Raw genomic sequence first — 16,919 nt, 5'->3', positions numbered from 1 at the left:
GTGTGTGTGACACTGAGATGATGTACATGTCTTCAGAAGTGTGTGTGACACTGAGATGATGTACATGTCTCCAGAAGTGTGTGTGTGACACTCTGAGACGATGTACATGTGTTCAGAAATGTGTGTGTGACACTGAGATGATGTACATGTGTTCAGAAGTGTGTGTGTGACACTCTGAGATGATGTACATGTGTTCAGAAATGTGTGTGACACTGAGATGATGTACATGTCTTCAGAAGTGTGTGTGACACTGAGATGATGTACATGTCTTCAGAAGTGTGTGTGACACTGAGATGATGTACATGTCTCCAGAAGTGTGTGTGTGACACTCTGAGACGATGTACATGTGTTCAGAAATGTGTGTGTGACACTGAGATGATGTACATGTGTTCAGAAGTGTGTGTGACACTGAGATGATGTACATGTGTTCAGAAGTGTGTGTGACACTGAGATGATGTACATGTGTTCAGAAGTGTGTGTGACACTGAGATGATGTACATGTGTTCAGAAGTGTGTGTGTGACACTCTGAGATGATGTACATGTGTTCAGAAGTGTGTGTGTGACACTGAGATGATGTACATGTGTTCAGAAGTGTGTGTGTGACACTGAGATGATGTACATGTGTTCAGAAGTGTGTGTGTGACACTGAGATGATGTACATGTGTTCAGAAGTGTGTGTGTGACACTCTGAGATGATGTACATGTGTTCAGAAGTGTGTGTGACACTGAGATGATGTACATGTGTTCAGAAGTGTGTGTGTGACACTGAGATGATGTACATGTGTTCAGAAGTGTGTGTGTGACACTCTGAGATGATGTACATGTGTTCAGAAGTGTGTGTGTGACACTCTGAGATGATGTACATGTGTTCAGAAGTGTGTGTGTGACACTGAGATGATGTACATGTGTTCAGAAGTGTGTGTGTGACACTGAGATGATGTACATGTGTTCAGAAGTGTGTGTGACACTGAGATGATGTACATGTGTTCAGAAGTGTGTGTGACACTGAGATGATGTACATGTGTTCAGAAGTGTGTGTGACACTCTGAGATGATGTACATGTGTTCAGAAGTGTGTGTGACACTCTGAGATGATGTACATGTGTTCAGAAGTGTGTGTGACACTCTGAGATGATGTACATGTGTTCAGAAGTGTGTGTGACACTCTGAGATGATGTACATGTGTTCAGAAGTGTGTGTGACACTGAGATGATGTACATGTGTTCAGAAGTGTGTGTGACACTGAGATGATGTACATGTGTTCAGAAGTGTGTGTGTGACACTGAGATGATGTACATGTGTTCAGAAGTGTGTGTGACACTGAGATGATGTACATGTGTTCAGAAGTGTGTGTGACACTCTGAGATGATGTACATGTGTTCAGAAGTGTGTGTGTGACACTGAGATGATGTACATGTGTTCAGAAGTGTGTGTGACACTGAGATGATGTACATGTGTTCAGAAGTGTGTGTGACACTGAGATGATGTACATGTGTTCAGAAGTGTGTGTGTGACACTCTGAGATGATGTACATGTGTTCAGAAGTGTGTGTGACACTGAGATGATGTACATGTGTTCAGAAGTGTGTGTGTGACACTCTGAGATGATGTACATGTGTTCAGAAGTGTGTGTGTGACACTGAGATGATGTACATGTGTTCAGAAGTGTGTGTAACACTCTGAGATGATGTACATGTGTTCAGAAGTGTGTGTGTGACACTGAGATGATGTACAAGTGTTCAGAAGTGTGTGTGACACTCTGAGATGATGTACATGTGTTCAGAAGTGTGTGTGTGACACTGAGATGATGTACATGTGTTCAGAAGTGTGTGTGTGACACTCTGAGATGATGTACACGTGTTCAGAAGTGTGTGTGACACTCTGAGATGATGTACATGTGTTCAGAAGTGTGTGTGACACTCTGAGATGATGTACATGTGTTCAGAAGTGTGTGTGACACTCTGAGATGATGTACATGCGTTCAGAAGTGTGTGTGACAATGAGATGATGTACATGTCTTCAGAAGTGTGTGTGACACTGAGATGATGTACATGTCTTCAGAAGTGTGTGTGACACTGAGATGATGTACATGTCTCCAGAAGTGTGTGTGTGACACTCTGAGACGATGTACATGTGTTCAGAAATGTGTGTGTGACACTGAGATGATGTACATGTGTTCAGAAGTGTGTGTGTGACACTGAGATGATGTACATGTGTTCAGAAGTGTGTGTGACACTGAGATGATGTACATGTGTTCAGAAGTGTGTGTGACACTGAGATGATGTACATGTGTTCAGAAGTGTGTGTGTGACACTCTGAGATGATGTACATGTGTTCAGAAGTGTGTGTGTGACACTGAGATGATGTACATGTGTTCAGAAGTGTGTGTGTGACACTGAGATGATGTACATGTGTTCAGAAGTGTGTGTGTGACACTGAGATGATGTACATGTGTTCAGAAGTGTGTGTGTGACACTCTGAGATGATGTACATGTGTTCAGAAGTGTGTGTGTGACACTGAGATGATGTACATGTGTTCAGAAGTGTGTGTGTGACACTGAGATGATGTACATGTGTTCAGAAGTGTGTGTGTGACACTGAGATGATGTACATGTGTTCAGAAGTGTGTGTGTGACACTGAGATGATGTACATGTGTTCAGAAGTGTGTGTGTGACACTGAGATGATGTACATGTGTTCAGAAGTGTGTGTGACACTGAGATGATGTACATGTGTTCAGAAGTGTGTGTGTGACACTGAGATGATGTACAAGTGTTCAGAAGTGTGTGTGACACTCTGAGATGATGTACATGTGTTCAGAAGTGTGTGTGACACTGAGATGATGTACATGTGTTCAGAAGTGTGTGTGTGACACTGAGATGATGTACATGTGTTCAGAAGTGTGTGTGTGACACTCTGAGATGATGTACATGTGTTCAGAAGTGTGTGTGACACTGAGATGATGTACATGTGTTCAGAAGTGTGTGTGTGACACTCTGAGATGATGTACATGTGTTCAGAAGTGTGTGTGTGACACTGAGATGATGTACATGTGTTCAGAAGTGTGTGTGTGACACTGAGATGATGTACATGTGTTCAGAAGTGTGTGTGTGACACTGAGATGATGTACATGTGTTCAGAAGTGTGTGTGTGACACTGAGATGATGTACATGTGTTCAGAAGTGTGTGTGTGACACTGAGATGATGTACATGTGTTCAGAAGTGTGTGTGACACTGAGATGATGTACATGTGTTCAGAAGTGTGTGTGTGACACTGAGATGATGTACAAGTGTTCAGAAGTGTGTGTGACACTCTGAGATGATGTACATGTGTTCAGAAGTGTGTGTGACACTGAGATGATGTACATGTGTTCAGAAGTGTGTGTGTGACACTGAGATGATGTACATGTGTTCAGAAGTGTGTGTGTGACACTCTGAGATGATGTACATGTGTTCAGAAGTGTGTGTGACACTGAGATGATGTACATGTCTTCAGAAGTGTGTGTGACACTCTGAGATGATGTACATGTGTTCAGAAGTGTGTGTGTGACACTGAGATGATGTACATGTGTTCAGAAGTGTGTGTAACACTCTGAGATGATGTACATGTGTTCAGAAGTGTGTGTGTGACACTGAGATGATGTACAAGTGTTCAGAAGTGTGTGTGACACTCTGAGATGATGTACATGTGTTCAGAAGTGTGTGTGTGACACTGAGATGATGTACATGTGTTCAGAAGTGTGTGTGTGACACTCTGAGATGATGTACACGTGTTCAGAAGTGTGTGTGACACTCTGAGATGATGTACATGTGTTCAGAAGTGTGTGTGACACTGAGATGATGTACATGTGTTCAGAAGTGTGTGTGACACTCTGAGATGATGTACATGTGTTCAGAAGTGTGTGTGTGACACTCTGAGATGATGTACATGTGTTCAGAAGTGTGTGTGACACTGAGATGATGTACATGTGTTCAGAAGTGTGTGTGACACTGAGATGATGTACATGTGTTCAGAAGTGTGTGTGACACTCTGAGATGATGTACATGTGTTCAGAAGTGTGTGTGACACTCTGAGATGATGTACATGTGTTCAGAAGTGTGTGTGACACTCTGAGATGATGTACATGTGTTCAGAAGTGTGTGTGACACTCTGAGATGATGTACACGTGTTCAGAAGTGTGTGTGACACTCTGAGATGATGTACATGTGTTCAGAAGTGTGTGTGACACTCTGAGATGATGTACATGTGTTCAGAAGTGTGTGTGACACTGAGATGATGTACATGTGTTCAGAAGTGTGTGTGACACTCTGAGATGATGTACACGTGTTCAGAAGTGTGTGTGACACTCTGAGATGATGTACACGTGTTCAGAGGTGTGTGTGACAATGAGATGATGTACATGTGTTCAGAAGTGTGTGTGACACTGAGATGATGTACATGTGTTCAGAAGTGTGTGTGACACTGAGATGATGTACATGTGTTCAGAAGTGTGTGTGTGACACTCTGAGATGATGTACACGTGTTCAGAAGTGTGTGTGTGACACTGAGATGATGTACACGTGTTCAGAAGTGTGTGTGTGACACTGAGATGATGTACATGTGTTCAGAAGTGTGTGTGTGACACTGAGATGATGTACATGTCTTCAGAAGTGTGTGTGACACACTGAGATGATGTACAAGTGTTCAGAAGTGTGTGTGACACTCTGAGATGATGTACATGTGTTCAGAAGTGTGTGTGTGACACTGAGATGATGTACATGTGTTCAGAAGTGTGTGTGTGACACTCTGAGATGATGTACACGTGTTCAGAAGTGTGTGTGACACTCTGAGATGATGTACATGTGTTCAGAAGTGTGTGTGACACTGAGATGATGTACATGTGTTCAGAAGTGTGTGTGACACTCTGAGATGATGTACATGTGTTCAGAAGTGTGTGTGACACTCTGAGATGATGTACATGTGTTCAGAAGTGTGTGTGACACTGAGATGATGTACATGTGTTCAGAAGTGTGTGTGACACTGAGATGATGTACATGTGTTCAGAAGTGTGTGTGACACTCTGAGATGATGTACATGTGTTCAGAAGTGTGTGTGACACTCTGAGATGATGTACATGTGTTCAGAAGTGTGTGTGACACTCTGAGATGATGTACATGTGTTCAGAAGTGTGTGTGACACTGAGATGATGTACATGTGTTCAGAAGTGTGTGTGTGACACTCTGAGATGATGTACATGTGTTCAGAAATGTGTGTGACACTGAGATGATGTACATGTCTTCAGAAGTGTGTGTGACACTGAGATGATGTACATGTCTTCAGAAGTGTGTGTGACACTGAGATGATGTACATGTCTCCAGAAGTGTGTGTGTGACACTCTGAGACGATGTACATGTGTTCAGAAATGTGTGTGTGACACTGAGATGATGTACATGTGTTCAGAAGTGTGTGTGTGACACTGAGATGATGTACATGTGTTCAGAAGTGTGTGTGACACTGAGATGATGTACATGTGTTCAGAAGTGTGTGTGACACTGAGATGATGTACATGTGTTCAGAAGTGTGTGTGTGACACTCTGAGATGATGTACATGTGTTCAGAAGTGTGTGTGTGACACTGAGATGATGTACATGTGTTCAGAAGTGTGTGTGTGACACTGAGATGATGTACATGTGTTCAGAAGTGTGTGTGTGACACTGAGATGATGTACATGTGTTCAGAAGTGTGTGTGTGACACTCTGAGATGATGTACATGTGTTCAGAAGTGTGTGTGACACTGAGATGATGTACATGTGTTCAGAAGTGTGTGTGTGACACTGAGATGATGTACATGTGTTCAGAAGTGTGTGTGACACTGAGATGATGTACAAGTGTTCAGAAGTGTGTGTGACACTCTGAGATGATGTACATGTGTTCAGAAGTGTGTGTGACACTGAGATGATGTACATGTGTTCAGAAGTGTGTGTGTGACACTGAGATGATGTACATGTGTTCAGAAGTGTGTGTGTGACACTCTGAGATGATGTACATGTGTTCAGAAGTGTGTGTGACACTGAGATGATGTACATGTGTTCAGAAGTGTGTGTGTGACACTCTGAGATGATGTACATGTGTTCAGAAGTGTGTGTGTGACACTGAGATGATGTACATGTGTTCAGAAGTGTGTGTAACACTCTGAGATGATGTACATGTGTTCAGAAGTGTGTGTGTGACACTGAGATGATGTACAAGTGTTCAGAAGTGTGTGTGACACTCTGAGATGATGTACATGTGTTCAGAAGTGTGTGTGTGACACTGAGATGATGTACATGTGTTCAGAAGTGTGTGTGTGACACTCTGAGATGATGTACACGTGTTCAGAAGTGTGTGTGACACTCTGAGATGATGTACATGTGTTCAGAAGTGTGTGTGACACTGAGATGATGTACATGTGTTCAGAAGTGTGTGTGACACTCTGAGATGATGTACATGTGTTCAGAAGTGTGTGTGACACTCTGAGATGATGTACATGTGTTCAGAAGTGTGTGTGACACTCTGAGATGATGTACATGTGTTCAGAAGTGTGTGTGACACTGAGATGATGTACATGTGTTCAGAAGTGTGTGTGTGACACTGAGATGATGTACATGTGTTCAGAAGTGTGTGTGACACTCTGAGATGATGTACACGTGTTCAGAAGTGTGTGTGACACTCTGAGATGATGTACATGTGTTCAGAAGTGTGTGTGACACTGAGATGATGTACATGTGTTCAGAAGTGTGTGTGTGACACTGAGATGATGTACATGTGTTCAGAAGTGTGTGTGACACTCTGAGATGATGTACACGTGTTCAGAAGTGTGTGTGACACTGAGATGATGTACATGTGTTCAGAAGTGTGTGTGTGACACTGAGATGATGTACATGTGTTCAGAAGTGTGTGTGACACTGAGATGATGTACATGTATTCAGAAGTGTGTGTGACACTGAGATGATGTACATGTGTTCAGAAGTGTGTGTGTGACACTCTGAGATGATGTACACGTGTTCAGAAGTGTGTGTGTGACACTGAGATGATGTACACGTGTTCAGAAGTGTGTGTGTGACACTGAGATGATGTACATGTGTTCAGAAGTGTGTGTAACACTCTGAGATGATGTACATGTGTTCAGAAGTGTGTGTGTGACACTGAGATGATGTACAAGTGTTCAGAAGTGTGTGTGACACTCTGAGATGATGTACATGTGTTCAGAAGTGTGTGTGTGACACTGAGATGATGTACATGTGTTCAGAAGTGTGTGTGTGACACTCTGAGATGATGTACACGTGTTCAGAAGTGTGTGTGACACTCTGAGATGATGTACATGTGTTCAGAAGTGTGTGTGACACTGAGATGATGTACATGTGTTCAGAAGTGTGTGTGACACTCTGAGATGATGTACATGTGTTCAGAAGTGTGTGTGACACTCTGAGATGATGTACATGTGTTCAGAAGTGTGTGTGACACTGAGATGATGTACATGTGTTCAGAAGTGTGTGTGACACTGAGATGATGTACATGTGTTCAGAAGTGTGTGTGACACTCTGAGATGATGTACATGTGTTCAGAAGTGTGTGTGACACTCTGAGATGATGTACATGTGTTCAGAAGTGTGTGTGACACTCTGAGATGATGTACATGTGTTCAGAAGTGTGTGTGACACTCTGAGATGATGTACACGTGTTCAGAAGTGTGTGTGACACTCTGAGATGATGTACATGTGTTCAGAAGTGTGTGTGACACTGAGATGATGTACATGTATTCAGAAGTGTGTGTGACACTGAGATGATGTACATGTGTTCAGAAGTGTGTGTGTGACACTCTGAGATGATGTACACGTGTTCAGAAGTGTGTGTGACACTGAGATGATGTACACGTGTTCAGAAGTGTGTGTGTGACACTGAGATGATGTACATGTGTTCAGAAGTGTGTGTGACACTCTGAGATGATGTACATGTGTTCAGAAGTGTGTGTGACACTCTGAGATGATGTACACGTGTTCAGAAGTGTGTGTGACACTCTGAGATGATGTACATGTGTTCAGAAGTGTGTGTGACACTCTGAGATGATGTACACGTGTTCAGAAGTGTGTGTGACACTCTGAGATGATGTACACGTGTTCAGAAGTGTGTGTGACACTCTGAGATGATGTACACGTGTTCAGAAGTGTGTGTGACACTCTGAGATGATGTACACGTGTTCAGAAGTGTGTGTGACACTCTGAGATGATGTACACGTGTTCAGAAGTGTGTGTGACACTCTGAGATGATGTACACGTGTTCAGAAGTGTGTGTGACACTCTGAGATGATGTACATGTGTTCAGAAGTGTGTGTGTGACACTCTGAGATGATGTACACGTGTTCAGAAGTGTGTGTGACACTCTGAGATGATGTACACGTGTTCAGAAGTGTGTGTGACACTCTGAGATGATGTACATGTGTTCAGAAGTGTGTGTGTGACACTGAGATGATGTACATGTGTTCAGAAGTGTGTGTGACACTGAGATGATGTACATGTGTTCAGAAGTGTGTGTGACACTGAGATGATGTACATGTGTTCAGAGGTGTGTGTGTGAAACTGAGATGATGTACATGTGTTCAGAGGTGTGTGTGTGACACTGAGATGATGTACATGTGTTCAGAAGTGTGTGTGACACTGAGATGATGTACAAGTGTTCAGAAATGTGTGTGTGACACTGAGATGATGTACATGTGTTCAGAAATGTGTGTGTGACACTGAGATGATGTACATGTGTTCAGAAATGTGTGTGTGACACTGAGATGATGTACATGTGTTCAGAAATGTGTGTGTGACACTCTGAGACGATGTACATGTGTTCAGAAGTGTGTGTGACACTAAGAAACTAAAACTGCCAGTAGGCGGCGATAAAGGTCTAAATGAGTGAGTCATTGAATCATTCGATTCGTTCAAACGGCTGAATCATTCAGGAATGAAGTAAACGGCTCTCTTTATGAACGAGTCATTGAATCATTGGTTCCCCCGATTGATTCGCTCAAAACAAGGATTCATTTAGATAAAACTGAATTGAAGACTCGTTCAGGACCCTGCAATGTAAAAGCTATAGATCTGCACATGTGTGGCCAGTGTCTTCACCTTGTGAACGTCGATGTCGTAGGTGAAGTCCATGACGGGCGAGGTGTTCTGGGAGAAGAGCTGGTTGACCATGGTCCGGTAGGCTTTCCCGCTGACGTTGGCCATGGTGTGCTGGAGCACCTCGTGCAGCTCGGACTCCTCCATCTGAGGCGGCGGGAGGAGGTCGCTCTTCAGGAGCTCCAGCGCCGTCGGCCGCAGCGCCGGGTCGTGGACCAGCAGCCAGACGATCACCCTGGTGCACTGGGTCACATGAGCAGATTCGGGATGGTTACGAACTCGCTACTTTTAATCGTACCGACCGAATTATGTCGGTACTACGAGCACCGGGTCATATTTAATCAATCGGTGGCAAATTACGGTACCGGAGAATGAGAACGCATCTGGGCGTTAGAGTAAGAGAGTATGAGAGTAAGAGAGTAAGAGTATTTAAATACGAATCATGCATGTTCTGCGTGTCTCTGTGTGAATGAGTGGCGCAGACGCAAGGTTTTATTTATTTAACACACACACACACACACACGATGCTCACCTCTGCCGGCTATATCGGTTTGATTTTTCGCGGTTTCCTTGCACACTGAGTCCGAAATTTTCGCATGTGTTTTATTCGTATTCGTGATTCGGTGGCTCTGAATGGTCAAAACACCTCTCGAACTCCTCGCTACGGATGCGGAAAACGCAGAAAATTGAACCCAATCCGAATTTTTTTATGACGGACGTTAAAAAATCAATACGAGCGCATTTTATGTCAATCACGCTAACACACCGCCTCCGAAACTGTGTCCGTCATAAAAAATTCGGATCAGCTTCGTTTTTCTGCGTTTTTCGCAGTTTGAACACACACACACACACACTCTCTCTCTCTCTCTCACACACACACACCTGTCTCTCTCTCACACACACACACACTCTCTCCCTCACACACACACACACACACACACACCTGTCTCTCTCTCACTCTCACACACACACACACACACACCTCTGTCTCTCTCTCTCTCTCTCACAATCACACACACAAACACAGATCCACACTCTTTCTCTTTCACACACACACCTGTCTCTCTCTCTCTCTCTCACACACGCACATACACACACACATCTGTCTCTCTCTCACACACACATATACACACTCTTTCTCTTTCACACACACACCTGTCTCTCTCTCTCACACACGCACATACACACACACATCTGTCTCTCTCTCTCTCACACACACATACTCACACATATACCCACTCTTTCTCTTTCACACACACACCTGTCTCTCTCTCACACACACACATACACACACACTCTCTCTCTCTCTCTCCCACACACACACAGACACACACTCTCTCTCTCTCTCACACACACACACATCTGTCTCTCTCTCTCTCTCTCTCTCTCTCTCTCTCTCTCTCTCATACACACACACATCTGTCTCTCTCTCTCACACACACACACTCACACATATACACACTCTTTCTCTTTCACACACACACCTGTCTCTCTCTCACACACACACATCTGTCTCTCTCTCTCTCTCTCTCACATGCGCACACACACACACTCTCTCTCTCTCTCTCTCTCTCTCTCTCACACACACACACAGAGACACTCTCTCACACACACACACACACACGCGAGCGATGCTCGCCTCTGCCGGCTATATGAGGACATGAATGCATGACGTTCATCTCCAGAGCCGCTGTGAGAGTCACTTCACGAGCATTTTACAGTTTCATTTGAGAAAAACTATCGTCATATTCATAAACACACAGAAACACAAAGGTCTTCACAGCAACCCGTTCGGCTGTAATAAAAGTTCGCTTTAACTTGACAAGTATATTACAGTTCTACACAATTTAAATTTGTCTTAATGTAATAATAATACTAACAATAATAATATTAAATTACTGTAAAAAAAAATGTCTTCCATGTTTTAATTTTAACAGTATAAAGCTCAGTTGTGCAGCATGTTGTTTGACATAAAAAGTTTGTTTAATTTCATACAATAAAAAGATAAATTGAATTAATGTTTTAGGTCTTAAACACAGAGTTTGTGGAAAACAAAATATATTAAAATGGTTGTTTTTATGAATTCAATTAATTAAGTAGCTAGTAGCCTATAAATACTTTATACTGTAAATATTACAGTATTCAAGCATCACACATGGCAGACAGCGCCCAATGCAGCTCTGGCATAATGTCAATAACACTTCTATAAATGAGTTACAGTTTCTTTACAGTTATTGAGGCAAACGTGCCTAAAGTACCGGAGAAAGGAACCGGCACTGGAACTGGTACCGGTTACAATGTGAACGCAACCCTAGGAGTGATGTGGAGACGAGCACAAATGAGGATATGTATGATGATGATGCGCACCTGCTTCCCACTCTCATACTCGGAAAAGTCCTCAGGGAAACTAATCGACTCCTGCAGGACAAACGGGAAAGAGCGAGTGATTATGAGACATATGAAGCAATTCTACGGGAAATTACAGTGTCATTACATGGCAAATGTGTACAAAAGTCGTTTATTTGATCAAAAAACAGTAAAATAGTGAAATATTACTCCAGTGTAAATCATCTGTTTTCTACGTGAATATACAGTAAAGTGTAATTTATTCCTGTGATCAAAGCTGAATTTATCATCATTACTCCAGTCTTCAGTGTCACATGATCCTTCAGAAATCACTCTAATATGATGATCTGATGCTCGAGACACATTTATGATTATTATCAGTGTTGAAAACAGTTCATATTTTTGTGGAAACTGATACATTTTAATCTTCAGGATTGATGAATATTTGATGAATATAAAGTTAAAAAGAACAGCATTTATTTGAAATAGAATCTTTTGTAACATCATAAATGTCTTTACTGTCACTTTTGATACATGGATAAATATAAAAATACTACTTTATTTTATTTTTTTAATCTTTCCACAAAAATATGAAGCAGCACAACTGTTTTCAACAATAAAAATAATCAGGATCATGTGACACTGAAGACTGGAGTAATGATGCTGAAAATTCAGCTTTGATCACAGGAATAAATTACACTTTACTGTATATTCACACAGAAAACAGATAATTTACATTAGAATAATATTTCATAACTTTTACTGTATTTTTGATCAAATAAATGCAGCCTTGATGAGCAGAAGAGACTTCTTTTAAAAACATTTAACATTTCTACAGCGTCATTAAAGAATAAAACTCAAAAAATGTTCAATAAAAAGTCACTGAAAAAAATGAAACCTATATCTATATCTCACAAACTAAAACACTGAGATCAGAGTCTGAGAGTTTGCCGAGACTCACTTTCCTGAGTTGGCTGAGCACAAATATGCGTTCTGACGCGGTGGTCATGGGTCTGTAGGACATCTCGAACAAGATGATGCCCAGGCTGAACAGATCCACTTTCTGCACACACACACACACACACACTGTCAGCAATGAAACACGTCTGAATATGAAATATTAATGGAGTAAGACATGCAGTTCTTCAATACCTGGTTGTACGTGGCTTTAGTGTTTCCCTGGACCTCCGGACCGACGTAAAGAGCCGTGCCGATCATTCCAGTCATGTTATCTGGGAAACAGCAACACTACAGTTATTAAAGAGTTAAAATTAGAGTTCAATTTAGAGCAATATTTCACCATATACACTGAATATGAATTTTTTACCAAGTCGACAAACTTGTGCTTTAAAAAACTTTACCGCTGAAAAATGTGTCAAATAATGTGTTTTTTCTTAATAAAGGGGGCACTTACAAGCTAAATTATTTAATTTATTAGAATATAAAAACTACACTTGGTTTTTTAATATTTCTGCTTTAAACTGGATGCATGTATGCATGCATATTTTTATGGACTCCTATTTTATTGTTAAATTAAATGTTAGTAATCAAAAAGCACCTCTAATAAACTGAAATCATGAAACGTTGTAACAAATTTTTTTTAAACAATTTAACAAACACATTTATTTAAAGTTTAACAAAAAACACTTTTATGGCCCTATACAATCTGTTATTATTATAATTATTTATTTTTTCAAATCATTTTTTTCCTGTTTTAATTTTTGTGGATTCCGGTTTTTTTTCTGACTTTTTTTTTACTGTTAAAATAAATGTTAGTAATAAAAAATATGTCTCATTAATTGAAATCATGAAACTCGTACAGTTATCAGCAATTTATTAAGAGCTTAAATTCCTATTTATTTTCCCCAGATTCCGTGTTTTGCAAATTAAATTTTTCTGGATTAAATTTGAATGGTTTAATTACATTTTAATAATCAATATGCATGTCTAATCAATTGAATTAACAAAATTTAACAAACTTAATTTATCAATTTGTTTTAAAATTAGGCCCTATATGTTGCCCGCGTCTCCTCTTCCTGATTTAATACAGATTTAATATAAATAAATAAATATGTATATATATATATATATATATATATATATATAAAACGCAAGAGTTTTGGCTGAATTAAACGGTAGATATAGTTTAATGTTCAACTAAAATACCAATAATAACCAAAGAATTTTTAACAAGCCTGAAATACACTGGGACTCTTATTTTGAAATGTCTATGACTTTTGCTCCTAAATACATTTGACAGTTCGTACACATCTATTACATCTATAACACTTATTATGTGTTTGATGAACAATTCCTACTTCTGTCACTAAAATGATTGCATTATGTGCATTTTGGAGAAGGCATGGTAACACTTTACTTGAAGGGGTGTGCATAAGACTGACATGACACCTTCATAATCATGACATGACACATGTGAAGGAGGGTTATGCATGTGTATGACAACTGTCATTAAGTGTCATTCGCTCAATTATGACATTTTTAATGCAAATATGACATTGTTTGAGATGTCTTTGTCATGACACCTTGACATTACTAAGACAACACAACCTGTCATAAACATGACATAGCAGATTAATTATCAAACTTAAGAAAGCACTTAGCATTATGGGTTAACATTACATTAAACTGTCATGTGGCTGGTTTTGACATTGGCTGTCATAAGGCCATTATAACTGTCATGAATTTTTTTTCTTGACCTCAACTACAGTGGTACACATTGAATTTGTCTTTAAAATGTTATAGCGGCCTTATGACAGCCAATGTCAAAACCAACCACCTGACAGTTTAATGTAATGTTAACCCATAAAGCTTAGTGGTTTCTTAAGTTTGATAATTAATCTGCTATGTCATGTTTATGACAGGTTGTGTTGTCTTAGTAATGTCAAGTTGTCATGACAAAGACACTGACAGGTTATGATGTATTGGTTTATGTCAAGGTGTCATAACAAAGACATCTTAAACAATGTCATATTTGCATTAAAAATGTCATAATTGAGCGAATGACACTTAATGACAGTTGTCATAAACATGCATAACCCTCCTTCACATTCACGTGGAGAACACATGATCCAGTGGTCCAGTATGTGATGAGGTGTTTTACCTGTTGGATCTTGTTTGGGGACAAACCCTGAGCTGTGTTCCTCCGCCTCCAGTTTACCTGCAGCCTGAAGCACATGACGCACGTCACACCGGACTCAACTCACGTTTGCCAATCAGAAAACATGCAGACTCATGAATAATGCATGATAATATTGAAGATGGACAGTAAGGCATGCATGCATTTGGATCGGAAATGCACTGAACGCCGCAGGAAGCGCATGCAATACCACATTAGCAGGGTGATCCGTGGCCAGGCCGAAGTCTCCGATCTTCACGTGATCCTGAGAGTCCAGGAAGATGTTGACGGGCTTCAGGTCTCGGTGGATCATCCCCTGTGGAGCACACAGCCGCGCAATCACACAATCCAGACAGGAAAAGGGCATTTACTGTATAAACGCAAAGGAATTTGGCCAGTTTTGTATTAATAAATCAAAAGTAGGGCTGTACACTTAATGAAATCACACGATATGAATATAAACTGTACAAAAGACTTTTGTTTACATCTTTAAAAGATTCAATAAATTGTTAATGTTTTATGCCTTCATTTGATTACCACTGTTTTAGATTTTTTAAAAATCTGGATTAAATCATAAAGAAAGAAAAATGAAAAAATAACACAGAATTTCTGAAAGAGGAAAAAAAATTCAAAGGGCCCTATTATTGTAAAAAAAAAAAAAAAAAAAAAAAAATATATATATATATATATATATATATATATATATATATATATAATTTTATTTGTTTTACTTTAAAAATATATATATATATTTATTTTATTTATTTTAATTTTTGTTAACTTTAAGTTGTTAAAGTTTTATGAATTCAATTCAAACTTTTTTCGAGCCCTATGAAATCTATTTTATTTTGTTTTCCGAATTCTTCTAAATTCCTCTTTTTTTTTACATTTACATTTTTTTGGACTCTGATTTAATGGTTACATTAATTGTTAGTAATAAAAAAACTTCTTATTTATTGAAATCAGTAAACTTATACAATTGAACAATTTATAAAAAAAATATATAAATATATTTGTTTATTAAATTTAATTTCACCTTTAAAATAGAAACCAGAAAAAATAAAAAGGAAAAAAATAAAACAAATTTGGGAAAAATAAAAATAAACTTGAGAAAAAATAAAGCGCAATTTCATAGGGCCTTAAAAAAATGTATTCAACTTTAAGAAATTGTTCAATTGTATAAGTTTAATGGTTTCAATTAATTAGACTTTTTTTATTACTAACAATTAATGTAACCATTAAATCAGAGTCCAAAAAAATTTAAATGTAAGAAAAAAGAGGAATTTAGAAGAATTCGGAAAACAAAATAAAATAGATTTCATAGGGCTCGAAAAAAAATTTTGAGTCCCAAAAAAAAAAAAAATGGAAGGGACAAAAACAGAATCCAGAAAAATTACAAATTAAAAACGGAATTTGGAGGGGAAAAAATAGGGCTTGAAAAAATGTTTTTTTTTAAAATAATATTATTTGTAATATTAAAAAAAAATTGTTAATTTGCAACAATAAAAATTCTATGACAAAAATTGTTAGAATCGTATACATTTCAGGATTTCAATTAATTAGAAGTCCTTTTCATTACTAACAGAAAAATGCAAAAAATGCAAAAATAAATAAAAGCTGTTGATGATGTTGACCTGCTCATGGATGTAAGAGAGGCCGTCCAGGATCTCCCTGAAGAGCCTCCAGAGGCGACTGATGTCCTGATACAAGCCCTGATCGATCGTGTCTCGCAGCGTGCTCCTCTCACAGTACTCCATCTGAAGAGGCACAACACCACAGGTGAACACAGGGGTCAGGGGTCAGGGGGTCAGGGGTCACGGGTCACGCACCTGGATGTACAGGTAATGCGCTATCAGGAGGGGTTTCTCCGAGTCCGAGCTCTCCGACGGATCCGCTGCTTTCCGACTGCTGGGATCCTGCGGGAAAAACATGACACACACAATATAATACACTGGTCATGTGATCAACATAATGTGGAATAACTGTATACAAGCATCATGTACAGGAATCCCAATGTTTCTTCTCCGTTACTCAATGAATAAAGATGAAAGCATTACGGGATGACAGACATCTTGATGTATATGAATAAAAATGGACTTGAAAAATTATTTGAACACTTAGAATGAGTCAAAACAACCCAATAATCAAAGCAAGTGCATTTATTGTAAAGAAACACAACGTTTGATTAATTTATTGTGGTCTAAAATAAACTAGTGTTGAAAATGAAGACAGAATGCATTGTTACTTTGTGTTTGTGAAACTACAGATTAATGTTTATAGTTAACCCTTTAAAGCCTACTGTATCATATAT

The 16,919-nt window shown here is 39.4% G+C and overlaps 1 protein-coding gene across 1 annotated transcript in view; it reads right to left on the bottom strand.

Annotated features, from left to right (window-relative positions):
* eif2ak4 (eukaryotic translation initiation factor 2 alpha kinase 4) overlaps positions 1 to 16,919 on the bottom strand; it is a gene marked incomplete at its 5' end in the record, with an annotated part of 81,676 nt that overhangs the window by 43,957 nt on the left and 20,800 nt on the right. The window contains 8 exons of the mRNA XM_056251570.1: positions 9,130 to 9,369; positions 11,494 to 11,544; positions 12,434 to 12,535; positions 12,625 to 12,704; positions 14,594 to 14,657; positions 14,820 to 14,924; positions 16,243 to 16,365; positions 16,438 to 16,524. Coding sequence (XP_056107545.1) covers positions 9,130 to 9,369; positions 11,494 to 11,544; positions 12,434 to 12,535; positions 12,625 to 12,704; positions 14,594 to 14,657; positions 14,820 to 14,924; positions 16,243 to 16,365; positions 16,438 to 16,524 — 852 coding nt within the window. The remainder of the gene's footprint in view (positions 1 to 9,129; positions 9,370 to 11,493; positions 11,545 to 12,433; positions 12,536 to 12,624; positions 12,705 to 14,593; positions 14,658 to 14,819; positions 14,925 to 16,242; positions 16,366 to 16,437; positions 16,525 to 16,919) is intronic.

This window comes from Rhinichthys klamathensis, unplaced genomic scaffold, assembly GCF_029890125.1.
Source record: "Rhinichthys klamathensis goyatoka isolate OS25496 unplaced genomic scaffold, OSU_Roscu_1.1 h1tg000085l_1, whole genome shotgun sequence".
NCBI lineage: Eukaryota > Metazoa > Chordata > Actinopteri > Cypriniformes > Leuciscidae > Rhinichthys > Rhinichthys klamathensis.
Note: the sequence above shows the minus strand (reverse complement) of the source record. Positions and strands in the feature narration are given on the sequence as shown.